This window comes from Rhinolophus sinicus, linkage group LG04 (genome assembly GCF_036562045.2).
Source record: "Rhinolophus sinicus isolate RSC01 linkage group LG04, ASM3656204v1, whole genome shotgun sequence".
NCBI lineage: Eukaryota > Metazoa > Chordata > Mammalia > Chiroptera > Rhinolophidae > Rhinolophus > Rhinolophus sinicus.
Window position 1 is genome coordinate 103,158,364 of NC_133754.1, and position 17,725 is coordinate 103,176,088.

A 17,725-nucleotide genomic window follows, 5' to 3' on the forward strand; every position below is an offset into this window, starting at 1 on the left:
GTTGTCTTTGGGTAGTTCAGTAATAAACATTTTTTGCCTCTATACTTTTTGAACTTCCAAACTTTCTGCAAAAAGTACTACTTTTAAATTCAGAGTGTTTTTGAAATAGCTTGTTATAATTAATATTTTCAAAGCATCTAAGCTTTGTTAAGCATTCAGAGTTTATAATATAACATGATCTACAATAATAGAAAAGAGTTTTCCAATATAAGGTAAAAAGTCTATCACATCAACTGAATCCTATATGGCTATTATACAGAATGAGGCAGATGTGTGAGTTAAAAAATCTTCAAAATATAATAAACAAGGTGCGGAGTATTATTTAAAAAGCATGTTTTGATTTGTGTAGAAGGCAGATTATACACTCCACGTATGCTTTCATTATGCACAAAATGTTTTTAGAATATACAAATGAAATGGGAATGCTGGTGCTTCTAAGAAAGGGACTAGGAGCCCAGAAACTTGGATTATACTGTGTTTATTCCCGGTCATACTTAGTGAGTTAATATATGAGCTACTAAAAAAAAAAAAAAAAAAAAAAAAAAGAAAGATAAGTAAAAACAATCATTATAAAAGTATGCACATACAGTTTACTCCATAGTAACACAAACCATAAATTGGGTATTCCCTGGCTGTAAAAGAAACTTAAATGTCATCTAATTTTATAATAAAGTAATTAATATTAAAACCTTGGGAACAAGACACTGGCTTAAATTTGAAAAATCTGAAATCACAATTCACCCAAATCTCTTATCCTAGTGACTATTCCATTATTTAGACCCACAAATTAAATTTTAACAGATTACCTACTAATTAGACTTCTACTGAGCAACTACCAAAGTTGGGATTTTAAGCATTCAGACAACATACCAATAAACTAAATGTTAAATTTGTAACATTCTGACATATAATGCTCTGACTTACCAGGGGTTTGGTCGTGATTGTTTAACTTGGGTTCATTTCCCAAGTGTGAATCCGATTTTGATTTCGGTTTTGGTCTCAAAGAAGGGAAGAATTTCATCATCAGATCTGATGCCGGAGGACTCGTGCCCCTACTGGGCTGGCTCATGTTTTCCTTCTTCACTGGTGCAACCTTCCTTTTTATTGTTTTGTCCAGTACACATATTTCACTCTCATTAGGGTAGGTTGTCTGGGGAGTCCGATAAATGGTTTCACTCCCAAGAATAACATCATGTTTAAATGAAGTCTCTTCAAGGTCGGTCCAAGTTCTTTCATCATCGAAGTCAATTTTACTCGTACTTACAGAAGAAGGTCTTCTTGAGGACTCAGAACCTTCATTTTTCAAGCTTTCAGTTACGATAGACTCATCACTACTATAATCTTTATCAGACAAGTCTAAATCAACATCTCTATTACCTTCTTCTTGAGTCCCAGCGTCCCCAAAAGGTCCCTTCCCATCACAGACTTGTGGACTATCAGTTCTGCTGCTGAAACCCCTTGCGCTTTCCTCAGTGGATGGTTTTATGGTAACGTCCAGTTGCTCCTCAGAATCAGTGCTACTGTCACTGTTCATGACACCTTCATCATCGCTTGCGTTCCAACTCATTTGATTTTCAGAAGTGCTCCTTTGGAATGCTTTCCTACTGACTTTACAAGACTGTTCCCCCAATTCTTCAGGTGAGGACCCTGAATTTAGTTGTTCGGGTACGGGCTCACATTCACCCGCATTTTCACGTTCAGTATGATCTGGACCCTCATTTTGGTTACACTGACTCATGGGATGCAGTGTCATCATCTTTTGCTGCTGCACTGCTTTGACAGGGGTAGAAGACAGCCGGTGACCTTTGCAGACCTGTTGGTCCCTCTCTAAGATCTTCAGTACAAATGAGGAATTACTGGAAAATGATATTTCATCAGCAGCTTGTTCTAAAAACAAAAACTCATCTAGTTCCAAATTTTCCTTTTCCTTCTCTCGTTCCCAATTCTCTAACTTTTTGTGAAGAGAAATGTCAAAAGAAGATCCTGACTCTCTCAAGGTCTCCCCTACCAGGCTCCTAGAAGCCATGCAGCTGACCAGCCTGGTCGGAAGGGGAAGTCTGTCTTTACCTTGTGTCCTGCTCCAGACTTTGCAGCCAGTATTACAAGGACTGGGGCACTCATGTACATTTTCTTTCTTATTAGATTCTACTTGTTTTTCTAATTTGATCTGGTCTCTAAGTTGCCCATCACATTTCTTCCCTGCCAGTATTTTCAGTCCCAATGGAGAGAGACTTTTCCCATTATTCCCCTTAAGCACTTTTGGCTTCTGACTGCATGTGACAGAACCACTCTTGGTTCTAACTTTATTGTTCTTTTTAGCAGGAGGGTTCTCTGTACATGGATCTTTATTTATAAGAGCAGTTTTCCGCTGTAATTGTTGTTTATCTATTTTAAACACAGGTTGGTCCTCTGAAATGCTCTGATTAGTCCCTAGTTTATTTTCTCTCCCTTTTTGGAACTTAAATTTAGCATTAGTAAATCTAGCTAAACCTTCTCCTCGTTTTAAGAATGGTTGTTTTGGCTTTGCTCTGATTAGCAACGATCCTTCTGCTACCTAAAATAAAGAACAATATTTGAATTAATTCTGGTATATCCAAGGAATTTCAAAGTTATTTTTAAAGCAAATTATGAATCTCTAAAGTCTTAGATAATTTAATCAAAATAGTGGAAATGCTAACCCTTAGCTGTTTTTGTTTCAGTTCTTGTTCTTCCAACCGAATTTGTTCTTCTAAGTAGTCTTCAAATGTCTGTTTCCTTTCTCTAATAGCAGTTTTAATAGGCCTAATAATAAAAATAAAGTTATTTAACATGCCATCATGATGTGGTGAATACTTTACACTCTGTATGCCTTAGGAAGACTCCAGACTACATTAAAAACTAACCTTTCCAAAAATCACAGACCCTCTTTGAGAATCTAATTAAAAGGTACAATCCTGCTCCGTCTCCCAAAATACAGAAACATACAATACTCTATACGACTTGAAAAAAATCCTACTGAAGTCCATCTATTGACGTCAGATTATATGACTTTAAAATATATTTCAAAAATAGTTCATTAAATACACATTCTTTTAATTAAGAAAGATCCTTAACAATGTAAATAGAGCAACAATCAAAAAAGTCATTTGCCCATCCACAACATATATTAAAATATTTCAAATATTTAAGGAAATAATAAACGACTTCAATATTGGTCTTTCATCGTTGTCATAAAAATGTTAAATTCTGTAACCTTACACAATTATAAGACTTACACAATTATAATTTATAAGCAACATCAAATGTGAGACTCCAATATTTAATTTGTTTTCCTCTTCTCCAAAACAGGATTTACCTAACTGTTTGAAAGAAGATTAATTTTATACAGATATTTCTCTTAGGTGAGAAAACCGCTCAGTTCTTCCAATACAATGTCAAAGGCAGTTAAACTAATATATCTCCCCAATCTCTTTTTGTTGCTGACAGAATGTGATAAGCTCTATCTTCAACCTTACACATAAAGGTATATTCAAACAAAAACAAGAAAAATATGGACCTTTCAAACAAAGAAAATGCTCAAAAATAATGACTGGCTATTATATTATCACATTTCTTATTACTTTTAACACAGATGATACCTTTCTTCAGTATTAACCACTTTTGAGGAATCACCATTTTTTTCTAAGTTTACATCATTCCCTTCCTGAATCTGTTCCGTCATTTTCTCCCAACATGGTAAAATACCTTCACCTAGAATAAAAATTAGGAATAATTTAGTTCAAAAAAAGTAGATCAAAGTGTTCAAATTTGAGAATTTTACATTAATATGCTAAAAAAGAAAAATTGGTTAAAAGTAAGGTATGCAGATTTCAGAACTCTCAAGGATTTCTTTAATATAATAAAGAAAAACTACAAAACTCTAATTAAAACAGACATTCTTTAAAAGGTAATGTTATGGAGAAAAAAGGGTGGACTTTTCTAAATTAAAAAAGACTAAGGAGTTAAAATAACTGAATGTAATACATGAACTTGATTGGATCCTGGGTTTTTAAAAAGACAACAAACTTTAAAAGGCATTTTGGGATAACAGGGTGAATTCTAGAATGGATTTGAATATTAAAGAATTATTGTTAATGTCCATAGGTATAATAATAGTATTGTGGTTATATAAAAGAATGTACTAATTTTCACTTGATGCATGCTAAAATATTTGAAATGATGTAATATAACGTCTGCATACTACTTGCAATGAAATGACTCAGCAAACTATATATAGGTGTAGATATATAGATATAGGTAGCCACATAAATTATATACACATACACACACACATACAAATATACATAGACAAAGTAAATATGGCAAAATATTAACTGTTGAATCTAGGCAGTGGGTATACTGTCAATCATTGTAGTGGTCTTTTAACTTCTCCAGATGTTTTAAATTTTCCAAAATAAAAGGTTAAGGGACTGTATTGTTTAAAAAATAGACATTTGACCTTCCTATACTAAGGAATTGCTTTAAATTAGGAATGAGATACTATACACAAAGTTGCCCGATCCTAAGTAGTAAGCATAGACACCTTTCTTCATATTATTTGTATTTTTCTATAATTTAACTCATAAGAATACATTCACCATTAAAATTGAAAATTAACTTAGTACTTTAACAAAGAAGATTAAATATTGACATATTACTTGACTAGCGGAAGGACAATCATTAAAATTATGGTTATAAAGACTACAGAATGTACCATAAGCATTTTCCATGTTGAGTAGCAAAGAACACAATATTATACAATATTCTATGATTACAAAATATGGAACAGAAAGGAGGGGCAAGACAGAAAAACAAAGAATATGCAGAAAAAAGAATAGACCAGAAATGGCACGAGAGTCCCATGAGTTCAGACCACCAGATACTGAGTGCCAGTTCTGGGGCAGGCACACAGAGGGACGGTGAAGAAAAAGCGAGTGTCTGAGTTAGGGGTATTTTAACTCCTATCACCAATCTACTTCTCACATTTCACATTTTCTATCAAGTACCCACTACTGCCACACAAATTTTAAGTCAACCTCAAACTATTCCTAGGCTCTCAAAGAAAAATGGTACACACAGCACTCATTGCCTCCCCTTTTTGAAGACCCCCATGCAACCATGCAGGGTTTGAAGTCAGCACAAGGACGGTGGCAGTTCTTGGAAAGTCCAATTCTGTATCCAGTTATTCGTCCAATCCAGGCTCAGTGGCTGTGCAGCATGTAGGACCTCATAAGCAAAGCCGAGGGGACAGGAAATCAATGCAGAAAGGACTATTGGCAACACTCTTGGTTAAGCACAGAAGAGAGAAACGTAAGTAACTCACCGACAGGGCGGTTATAGTTTTCTTCCTTCAAATCATTTTTTTCCACAAATTCTTCTGGAAACAAATTGGGAGAAGCACCACTTTTTGAAGTTAAGACAAAATCTTGATGAGGAGTCCTACACAAGTTGTTTAGTTCATCGGACAAAATGTTGGACACGTGCGTTTTTTCTTGGGTTTGATTCTGATAGAGACATGATGGTCGGAAGGGCGTGGTCTTCTCCGCAGTGGCTGAGCTTCCTGGAGTTCTGTGCTTCTGGCTCTGCTCAGCAGGCAGTAGAGTTAAACCTTGCAATTAAGAAAATCAACAGAGCTGATGTCTCTCTATAACATTTTCTCTCCTGCCTGTTAGTGACTCCTACCACAGAGTTTTCTCCAAAGTGATAAAAATATTTTTCCTCCTTATTAGGAAATTATGTTTAACAAAATCATGAAATATTAAAAGTCCAAAGTGACCCGTGCATAATTTTAATGAAGAGCAAATTTAGACCATGATTCACGTGCAGATAGTGTGGCACCGCTGAACACTGGAAGACGCCACTCATGCACCAACTGTGAGCAGCACTGTTGGCTGGCATTGTCAACCCTGCAGCCTGTGACAAACACAGTAGCACCAACACAGACCGTTACCAACGGTCTCAACTGTTCCCTAATGATCATGTTCTGTGTCACAGCATACAGAAGTATTGTCCCTTTAAATCACTGTTGACATTTTGGTATCCTCAGGTGGTGGTATTATAGGTGACTTTTCTATAGTTTATAAATTTCCTGTATTCTTCTTTGCCTGTTTTGTTTCTTAAATCTCTGCTTTTGAAATAATCCAATAAACAGAGAGAAGATCCCCTTCTACATATCTCCAAGATATAATTCTTGAGGGTAGATGGCAGTAGTAGCCATCCTGCCTACTGTACCAGCCCCTTGAAATCCTGCAACTATCCCTCCGTTCTCCGTGATTAGCTCAACTAAATTGAGAAGTGAGGACACAGTGGGAAGTGTTTCTAAAGAGCTGTGCCACCTATCTCTTATACACATCTACCTTACTCCTAACCAACCAATAAAACTGGAACTCAGGCAGATCCTCACTGAATACCAGGTTTGACCTCCCTTCACTTTATAACAATACTCTCCCCATTGACACATTTTTGAATTCCCACTTCAGCCTGAACACGTCTTTGATAAAAGAGTGATGTCCCCAAGCAGCAGTTCTCAAAGTGTGGTCTGTAAACATATGGAGGTCTCCAAGACTCCGGGCATCAAGCACCAGGTCAAAACCATTTTCATAAAATATTAAGATAGTATTTGCCTTTTTCACCGTGCTGACATATGCACTGATAGTGCAAAAGCAAAATGGAGACACCTGGTGCCTTCACTCAAAGGTCGAACAGCAGGACCCAAGTGCGCTGGCAGGCACCGTCCTTGTCATTACCATGCACTCAACAGTTAAAAAAACAAAAAAACGGTTTTACTTAACCGTATCCTAAAAGAGCAAAAATGATCAGTTTTTAATTAAATCTCAACTCTTGAGTACCTTTTACACGTGTCTTTTACACATTCTATAGGACAAAATGCATAAATCACTTCTGCAAACAAAGACATGCTGTGTAATTTTTTGAGTTGTAAGCTCAGCTAGCCACATCTTTCAAGGAACATCATTTTTACTTGAAAGAATAAATGACAAACTATGACAATCTAAACCTCAGTACTTGGCAGACATTTTCTCAAAAATGAAACAAGTGAGCCAGTCACTTCAAAGAAAATAACTGACAGCATTTATTGCCAATGATAAAATTTGAACTTTCAAATAAAGATCAGAATTTTGGAAAATATGTCCACCACCATGACCTTGACAGCTTTATAATTATCTCAAGATTTTTATGATGAGATCTGTAGTGTATTAGTGGATATGATTTTTGATATTACATAATGAAATATGTCAGTTTTTTTAAAAACCTACATAACTCAGTGAACCACTACTTTCCAAATAACCATGCAATATTTTACCAAATCATGCATGATGAAAGATCCATTCAAAATGCCAGTATTCCAATATATTTTAATATAATAGAGTACAAAAAAATTCATTAATGTTTCAGATTTCATACTGTGAATAACTGCTAAGAAATGACCACTTGTTGAGTTTGGGGGCAATATCAAAGAAACAACCACAATTATTTGAAAAGGCTACTAAAATAGTCCTCTCTCCTTTTTCCAATTACGTATCAATGTGAGGCTGGATTTTTTTTTTCACATACTGCAACCAAAACAACATAACTCAAGAGAGTGAATGCAGAAGTAAATATGAAAATCAGCTGAGTTCTTTCAAGCCAGAAGTTAGAAATTTTCAAAAATATAAAACAGTACCATTCTTCTCACTAGTTTTCTAGAAGTTTTTTAGTTAAAAAAATGTTATTTATAACATGTAATTGGTTATTTTAAATCCATTAATTTTTAAATTTCTCAGTTTTAATGTCTAATACAGTAAATATCAATAAGTATAGCCCACATAACAAAAGCTCTTGGGGTCCTCAATAATTTAAGAGTGTTAAGAGGTTTTGAGACCAAAAAGGGTGAAAACCACTTCCCTAAAGCACCTGCTCCATACTGAATGGGGCTAGTTATTATACTAGTAACTTTGAAATCTGTTCCCTATTGCTTTAATACAAGTATGATTTCTACATTAAGAAGTATTACAGGCTGTTATTTAAGTGATCTTGATTATTCTTTTTATGGATTCCATAAAAAAATCATGAACCATCCAACTATTTTAAGATACACAGCATGTTCTCTATACTCTCTAAGATAAACATCCAAACACCCTAAACCACTTGTTCCCATTCTTCACTTGCTATGTTTCTCACCCTCAACACTCCCTGAGTCCCACCCATCCAGGCACACTTTGCACACTCATTTGCCAGTGTCTTATCTTGTTTGTATTCAATGCCCCATGCAACATCTGAACAGATCAGGTACTTCCTGGAATCAGTAAAGTCTGTCTCTTCAAAGGCAGCAGCAGCAAGCAGCACACACATGGCTCCAGATCACTGTTTTCCAAACTCTGATACACAATCCATCAGTAATTTTATCATCAGCTGCAGTAAGTCATTACTGCCTTTTTTTTTTTTTTTTTTTTTGACAAAGAATAAACAAAATAGAAAATATCTTTGTTATATGCCAGGCACACCAATAAAGACTGATTTATGTAATTTCTTTGAAATTATGAGCCACAATTTAAAATGTTTTTGTTGGACCGGCTCGGTGGCTCAGGCGGTTGGAGCTCCATGCTCCTAACGCCGAAGGCTGCTTAATCTGAAACATTAAATTCCCACATGGGCCAGTGGGCTCTCAACCACAAGGTTGCGGGTTCGACTCCACCAAGGGATGGTGGGCTGCGCCCCCTGCAACTAGCAATGGCAACTGGTCCTGGAGCTGAGCTGCGCCCTCCACAACTACGATTGAAAGGACAACTTGACTTGGAAAAAATCCTGGAAGTACACACTGTTCCCCAATAAAGTCCTGTTCCCCTTCCCCCCCAAAAAAAAAATAAAATTTTTTTTTTACTATGCAGTGTGGTCAAAAAACTTTAAAATCACCGCTCTAGGTCACATTTCAACAGGTTGTTTTCCCCCCTGATAAGCACATCATGCTATTAACTGATCTAACATGCAACAAAACAACTGTTAACCTACAATCACAGAAAATATTTTTGGTATCGTTCTTTAGCTGAGTAGACTGCTTCCACACTTATTTTCACCTCTATGATCCAGACCAGCTTTTCATTCATCAGGCAGGGGTTGTAAACCAGTAGCCCTAGGCCAATTTTGGCTCTAGATCTTTTTATTCGGCTAGGTCTCTTTAAAATTTTATTTTATAAATAAATGTGAATGCCTTTAAGTAAGACATGAATGCTTCAGAATGGCACAGCCCCCGCATGTCCCAATTACATGACACCACCACCATTTCACAGTTATCTGTCTGGCTCCTAAACAAATTAGAGTTTGTAACATATGATAAAAAAGTGGTAAAAACAACCTGTCAAACAACTCAAGGTAAGACATGTATGTCACTGTCTATCACTGTACTAACTGAAGGCCCTATGTGAGCAAAACAATACCTGGGAGTGTGTGTTGCCCAGACACCAAAGTGAGCAGCTTCTCTTGTTCTTCCATGAGTCTTTGCAGTTGCTCTAACTGTTGCCTCTTCAGTTGCTCCTGCTTCTTCTGTTGTACTTCTTTCAGCTTTTTAAACATAAAATTAATTTTATTAAACTAACTTTACATCTCTCTATGGACCTTTGCACCTTACATTTATCTTAATCCCTCCCATCTCCCTTCTCATATGTTCCATAATAAAGAGTTTCAAAGAGGGATCTCCAAGTAACTAGACCTGCCACCAAAACTCTAAAATTCAATTTTTCATATCGACTATCTCAACTAAGAAACAGAAAAAGTCATATAAATCCTTTAATTCTTAAAGTAGGATAGGTATCAGCACATTTATGACCAACTTTCACCCCTAATATCTGATCAACTATTTCTAATTCACTTCTTACCAAATGAGGTAGAAACTTAAAGATATTATCTTAGGTGACTATATATCTTACACATTAAACGTGTTTTAATGTTTCACATTAAGCAAAAAGCAAAATTTGGTATTTTAAGGATTTCACAATAAAGGGGTGAAAAAACAAGAGGACCTGAAACTGGTGACTTTTCATCATAAACAAAACCCTGCAATAACACAAATACGTATTAGGCCAAATCCTGTTGTACCTGTTCAAGCTTTTTAAAAAGTGGGTCTTTATAAGCCACTTCTTTCAATTCACTTGCAAGACATGAGATAAAGTCACTTTTGTTATCTTCCCCGTGTCCAGGAGCATCCTGACATGGCACTCGTTGTGGTCCCTCTTCAGTTAAAGGAAGGCCTGCATATGTTTCCGATTTATCTGATTGTAGTTTATAAGGGCTGTTAGATCCCGACTTCTGTTCTTCATGAAGCGAATCTTCTTCAATTATAAAGCTGAAGCTATTTGAAAAATGTGTGGCTTTAACAGGAGAGCTGGTGGAAATGTTCACATTTGCTCGCTTCTCTTCCTCTGCTTCCAAAACAGGAAATCCACGATTTAATATGACTCCAGCCCGAGAAGGATTGGTCATCCACGGGGTTAAGAAATTCTGCCCACTGTTTAACTCCGAAGAGGTTGGCATCAGGAACATTTTAGTCCAATCACACAATTGTTTTTAAATAATATAAAAGTTACAAGAGCTATTAATTTCCCACACCTGTAGAAAGAAGACAGCCAACAAAAAGTATTAAAGTTATTCTACGCAAACGTGGGCCCAGCACAAAAATCTACTGAATATTTCAGATGCAAAAGACATTAACTAGCAAAGCAACTGGGCGTTAAGCGACATGTTTTTTAAGTCTTAAATATCCAAATTCAGTGGATCAAACACCTAAGTTCCCTTCTGATCTAATCATTCAATTACTGATGATTTTATACAAGTGCTAGATCAGTTGACCTAAAACTATGGGATCCGAAGCACCTTAAAGTTATTCGATTACCAAAGGAAAAAAGACTATCAAAATCAAATATTACCCACGTTAAGCACTTTCATGCTTCTGACCCTAATCTACATTGCTTCTTTGCCCAACTGGGAAACCCATTGTTCTCCCTAGTTCCAGGACAACAGTCTCCACCTTTACTTGGCACTGTTTCCTGGTGTCCCTTTCTCCCTCATCACCCTTCTAACCCCTCGCCCACCAGGCAGTCCCTCATCTGTATTCCTGGAGGTCTGACATCAATATTTTGGCACTCATCCCATAATCAGTAGTGTTTTACTTCCGTGTTCATAATCTATGCAGCTGTGAGTCCTTGAAAATATGTGTATATTCACCACTGCCTAGCACCATCCATTCCTGACAGATGGGAGAAACATGATAAATGTTTGCTAAAATTAACTTAAAATTAAATCACAACTGAGATTACATTATTGTGGGCGGCTGGATGGCTCAGTTGGTTAGAGCGCAAGCTCTGAACAACAGGGTTGTTGGTTCGATTCCCACATGGGCCAGTGTGGCTACGCCCTCCACAACTAGATGGAAGACAAGGAGCTGCCGCTGAGCTTCCAGAGGGGCGGCCAGATGGCTCAGTTGGTTACAGCGCAAGCTCTCAACAAGGTTGCCGGTTCAATTCCCTCATGGGATGGTGGGCTGTGCCCCCTGCAACTAAGATTGAAAACGGTGACTGGACTTGGAGCTGAGCTGCACCCTCCACAATTAGATTGAAGGACAACTTGGAGCCAATGGGCCCTAGAGAAATACAATGTTCCCCAATATTCCCCAATAAAAAATATTTTTAAAAAATGGCCTATACTTTTTCTTTAAATTACATTATTGAAAATGAATTCAGTAATACGTGGGAATTCAGTGTTCGATAATAAAAATTACACTGGCTCATCCCATAGGACAGCTACATTGTATTTTAAAATATTCTAAAATGACGAATTTCCTAGTGTAACTGTCACTGTGGAACATGGAAACCTAAATGGGACATCACAAAGAACATAATCTCTTCCTCCTTTGTATGTCTCATTTTACTCAACATTTACTGACTTCTTACTCTGTGCCACATACGGTGTTTTGTTTTCTTTTTCTGATACGGTTTTAAGCACTGGGTATACTGCAGTTAATAAATCGGTCTAGTGGGGAAAAAACACAACACAACTATACAATATGTTGAATAGTAATAAGTGCTAAGGAGAAAAATAAAAGCCGTATGGGAGAAGGAGACTGCAAGTGTAGATAGGGCGAACAGGGAGTCTTCCTTCAGAGCAGGGGTGTCCAAACCTTTTTCAACGTTTTTTACCAAGGGCCATGTGCAGTAAAATACGCAAACAGCCGAGCCACTCACTCGAGGTGAAGTACGTATTGCCTCACCTGGTTTATTTAAGTAAACTAAATATATTTTTAGAATTTGCTGTGGGCCAATAAAAAATGGATTGCGGGCTGCAGTTGGCCTGCGGGCCGCAGTTTGGACAACCCTGCTTTAGAGGATAAAAGTAAGAATTTCGTAAAGAAGAGAGCGAGTAGTGCAGCCATGAGGTGCAGAGTAAGACCCCAACACCCAGACTTGGGAACCGCCATCTGCAGGCTGCCCCACCAATGCCCTATTCCTCACCACCACCTACCTTGAGCTCTCCAGGATTAATCTCTTTGTGTTTAAACCTATTTACATCAGTCACCATAAGAAGGCCTGGCTCCCAAGCTACCCTCTCTCTTAATCTCCACGCACATGCCTAATTCTGTCTCCCAAGCATCCCCAGTGCCAACACACTCACTGTCCATCACCAGCAAATTCTCTATTATCCTTAACCTCCTCTCTCATCTTCCCAAGAACACTTCTTCCTCTGCAGCCCATACCCTGTACCACTGATCCTGAAAGTAGAATATGTGTTTTCCTTCTTGTTCTTTTTTGTTTCTTGGCTATTCTCCCTCCCTCCACCATAAAAAGCACCCAGTTTTGAACCTCATATGATCAGACTATATAACCTAACTATATAACCCTCCTTTACTGTCTGTAAAACCTCAAAGGTCACTAGGATCCTCCCCTTTATTCCTTAAAATTTTCTGGCTGAGCAACTGGAAGAAGAGAGTTGCCATTAACTGAAATGGGGAAAACTGGGGGTGAAACAGGTTTGGGGGAGTGTGAGATCAAGAGTTGAATTTAGGACATTTTAAGATGCCTATCAGACATCCTAGTAGAGACATCATGTAGGCAGCTGGACTTCCAAGAATGTAATTCATAGCCGAGGCCAAGGCTGTAAAGCACAAATGTGGGTCTCCTCAGCATACAAATGGTATCTAAACACATCAGATGAGATCACTAAGGGATTGAGGGTAGCCAAAAAAAGAAAATGATGTAAAAAGTGTAGTGTCTTTGAAACCAAGTGAAGAAAGTGTTTCAAGGAATAAAGGGCTGTGTTAATGCTGTTAACAGATGACAGACGAGGAGAACTGAGAACTAACCTTAGAATTTAGCAAAGCAAAGGTCTTAACTTCAATGAGAGCATCTTGGGGAGGAGGGGCAAGAGCTTGAATGGAGGGGATACATGAAAGAAGAAGAAATTGGAGACAATGAGAATAGCTAACTCTGTCCAGTTTTGCTATAAAAAGAAGGAAATTACACAGGGAAGCAAAGTGCAGAGAGATTTTTTTTTTAAGATATAAGAAATAAAAACATATTTGTAGGCTGATAAGGATGGAGACGGGAGAAAGAACTGCTATAGCCATGTCTTTGAGATGAGAAATCTAGTTTGATGAGAAACACCAAAGTGGAGTGACATCTCACACTATTTTTCAGACAGAATTCTGGACTTTATCAATATAATACAACAAAATACAGATAACCAAAAGGAAACTGTATTTAGCTTCATACCTAGTTAGTGTCTAAAAGACATAAATACACAAAAGACAAACAGAAAAAGAAATACAGATGCCCAAACATTAAAATATGCTCATCCTCAATCAATTCAATAGAAACTAAAACAAAAACAACACACCATTTTTCACATACTCGGTTAGCAAAGACGACTCTTGGTAACACCCAGTGTGGTAAAAGGGAACTGTTTCATAAACTGTTACTCAGGAATGTAAACTGGTACAACCTTTAGGAGGGGAATTTGACTACATCTATCCAAACTGTACATGCACAGAAACTTTGACTCAGTAATTTCACATCTAGGCATTTTGTGCTATATTGGTATAAGTTCACCTTTGTAATAAACTGAAATTAACTCAAATGTCTGTTAACATGGGACCAGCTAATCATGGTATGCATGTTAGGCAACTAGTAAAGAGAATAAGTAAGTTCATGAAGTGCTGATATTGAAGTACTGAATATACATCCAAGATATAGTTAACTGAAGACAAAAAAGTACAATTACATAGACCTGTGCTGTCCAGTATGGCAGCCACTAGTCACACGGCTATTGAACACTTGAAATATTGCTAATGTGCATAAAGAACTAAAAGGCAGATGGTGTCATTTTATTAGGTCAAAGCTCTGGATTTTTTGGACTTTCAAAGCAAGACAATTCTGTTTCCCTGGTTTGCATCACTGCACTGCACAACACACGCTGAAAATCCTTGTGCTCTGTTTTCTGAAGCAGATCCTATATCTGTCATGGTCCCAGCTGTTATGTGTACATGCTATGCATCACCAGTTTATAGAACTGTTGAAAGAAATACCGTGTTTCCCCAAAAATAAGACCTAGCCGGACCATCAGCTCTAATGTGTCTTTTGGAGCAAAAATTAATATAAGACCTGGTATCATATTATATTATATTATATTATATTATATTATATTATATTATATTATATTAGATCCGGTCATATAGTAAAATAAGACCGGATCTTATATTAATTTTTGCTCCAAAAGACACATTAGAGTTGATGTCCGACCAGGTCTTATTTTCAGGGAAACACGGTAGAAGACAATGAACTTAATGCCCTGGTTGAGCTGTGGAAGAGTTTTACAAAGGCTTACCGTACTGTGAACTCCCACTGAAGACTTTTCTAGGAACAAAAGGAATGCCTGTAAACTATTCAATAACCAAAGACAAAAATGGAAGTGTGATTTGTTTCCTCACTGATACACATTAAGAACCCCAGCTATTCAGGAATTTAAAAAAAAACATAAAACTGCTGCTATAGGCAAAAACATGGATGAGTAATGTTGAAACACACATACTGTATGTTTCCATTTAATATGAAGTTCAAGAATAGGCAAAATAAATCTATAGATACCGAAGTCAGAATTATGATTATCTAGGGAGCTGGGGGTGGTATTATTGACTGGGAAGGGGCTTTGCCTTCGGGGATCATAGACAGTGCTCTTTATCTGGGTGGTGATTACACTGGTGTACACATTTGAGCTGTACACGTGAGATTAGGGTACTTTACTGGATATTGCTTATTCTTTAATAATTTTTAAAAATCAGTTCTAAGCAAACTACTTCTAATTATTTTTGAGTTGGAAGCCTATCTATAAAGGTAACAACTTTTTAACAAAATCAACCAAATAACCTTGGTTAAATTTAAATAACCTTAGCAGGAAATTTTTGAAACCAAATTTAGAAAGTAGACAAGCTACAAGGACATTTTACAACATCAAAATCTAGAAAAGTTCCCTACTAGATTGACAGGTGTAAGTGCCGCTATTGATGCAGCACTTGGACACTTAAAAAAACAAAACAAACAAAAACCCCTCTATTCCTTCATTTCAATTTCATGACTATGATTTGCAAAGTATATTTACTGTCAGCGTGAAGTATAAAAATGTTGTTTCACCTTAATCTGTTACTTATTACTGATACTAAGACCTTGGTAAAGGGAGCATATATAGCAGAATGCCTAGAAAGAATTATAACAGTATGTGGACTCAGATTTTCCCTATATAAAAATCTCTTTTGGGGGCTGGCCTGGTGGCTCAGGCGGTTAGAGCTCCACGCTCCTAACTCCAAAGGCTGCCGGTTCGATTCCCACATGGACCAGCGGGCTCTCAACCACAAGGTTGTCAGTTCAATTCCTCGAGTCCCCCAAGAGATGGTGGGCAGCGCCCCCTGCAACTAAGATTGAACACGGCACCTTGAGCTGAGCTGCCCCTGAGCTCCCAGATGGCTCAGTTGGTCGGAGCACATCCTCTCAGCCACAAGGTTACCGGGTTCGACTCCCGCAGGGGATGGTGGGCTGTGCCCCCTGCAACTAGCAATGGCGACTGGATCTGGACTGAAAGGACAACAACTTGAAGCTGAACGGCACCCTCCACAACTAAGATTGAAAGGACAACTTGACTTGGAAAAACGTCCTGGAAGTACACACTGTTCCCCAATAAAGTCCTGTTCCCCTTCCCCAATAAAATCTTTTTTTAAAAAAAAGAAAATCTCTGAAACAAACCAACAGCTTTGAAACCTCCATAGTGCTACGAAAGCATTCTTTAAAGCAGTTGGGGTCTCCGCATCATGAGGGGGCAAAGTGGGCACAAGCAGTTAATTCAAAGCTATCCTCTGACCATGAGGAAGTAACTAGTTGGTCTGAGAGGTGACTTATCGGTCCCCCAAAATGCACTTCCTTAAAAGCAACGACTCCATAGCACAGCTTTAAAGACAAGCTCCTGACCAGGGTTAAGGAGACCGGCCCTTACCGGATGACAGAAAGCAAAGCAACTTTACACTCACTTCTCGAGCAGCCTGCGTCCCCTGCGCTTCTCAACAGCAACGGAAAGTATGGCCAAAATCTCGGCGGTGAGAAACGCAGACTCCCCACAAAACCCCGTTAACCTGGAACCCGTTGGCCACCGCCGGACGTCGCCCGGCGCCCACCGCGCCCGCTCTGAGGCCCGAAGCCGTTTCTCCGGCGCCCCGCCGGCCCTCTCAGGTGCAGGGCGGCGAACACTCCAGCTACCCCGCTCGATTTGCCCAGGAATTACCGATCTGCAGTCCTCTGGTCTCTCAGTCCACTCAAACCAGAGTTGGAGTCGCCGCCGCCTTTACGAAAGAGCCGCCACAATCACCGCCTCCGGCCGGAGCTCCGCCCCTGAAGCGAGGGCTCCTGGGAAATGTAGTGCCCACCGGTCCGCTCTGGGCTTGCGCGCAGGGACCGCCCGACCCTCACAAACTACCACTCCCAGCGAAGTCACAGCGAGGACGTTACCTAGGGGACTCCAGGCAAGGCATCCTCCGCTTGGGGCACAGCAGGGCGGGAAGGACAAAAACGGTTCCTAGAGTGAACTTTTGGGGTAAAGCGGAACCCCTCCCCTTTGAAAACTAGGAGAGCGCCGCAGCGGATAGGAAGTTCCGGGAACGCGGAGAGAGAACTAAGCATCTAGAGACCGACCGTTTTAGAGACTGAGGGGGAAGGGTTCTTTCTTTCACGGTCATTGTATTTGGGCGGTTTTCGCTTTTTGTCTTTGTTTCCGCTTTGGCTGGGTGTAACTTAGTAAAGGAGAAACAAAGGGCATTGGGCCACACTATTTCATAAGGCAAAGGTAACCAGGAGAGAATTCACTTCCAAAGTAGTCACCGCTTTTCTCGTATGGCTAATGCTTGGTTTGGCATTGTGTCACATTACTTATTAAAAGTATTTATTTTGAATACTGAAAGTGCAAAATTCAGTGTTCAGCTGATTGCCACCACAGAGCGCTGCGTACATGCAGACGCGGTCCTGCACCATAGTGCGCATGCCCGGGCTTCGTGTCTGTTAAATAACAATAAGGCGGGTCAAGTTTTTAGTCAAGTGAAGTACCATGTATAACAACCGGAATTATAGCTGAAACAAACTACCACTGGTTAAAGATAATTACAAAACGCTTTCACAGAAATTTGCCCCCC

The 17,725-nt window shown here is 38.6% G+C and overlaps 1 protein-coding gene across 2 annotated transcripts in view; it reads right to left on the bottom strand.

Annotated features, from left to right (window-relative positions):
- Positions 1-16,934, bottom strand: part of CPAP (centrosome assembly and centriole elongation protein) — a 43,648-nt gene extending 26,714 nt beyond the window's left edge. The window contains exons 1-7 of one of the 2 annotated variants that reach the window (XM_074330105.1): positions 16,825-16,934; positions 10,108-10,617; positions 9,450-9,573; positions 5,342-5,626; positions 3,618-3,729; positions 2,679-2,781; positions 925-2,554 (exon numbers count right to left, since the gene is read on the bottom strand). In XM_074330105.1, the coding sequence (XP_074186206.1) occupies positions 925-2,554; positions 2,679-2,781; positions 3,618-3,729; positions 5,342-5,626; positions 9,450-9,573; positions 10,108-10,551 (2,698 nt within the window). In that variant the 5' untranslated portion in view covers positions 10,552-10,617; positions 16,825-16,934. Of the gene's footprint in view, positions 1-924; positions 2,555-2,678; positions 2,782-3,617; positions 3,730-5,341; positions 5,627-9,449; positions 9,574-10,107; positions 10,618-16,573 lie in introns of both variants that reach the window. The other variant, XM_074330106.1, reaches the window with a different exon arrangement.
- Positions 16,935-17,725: the final 791 nt, after the last annotated feature.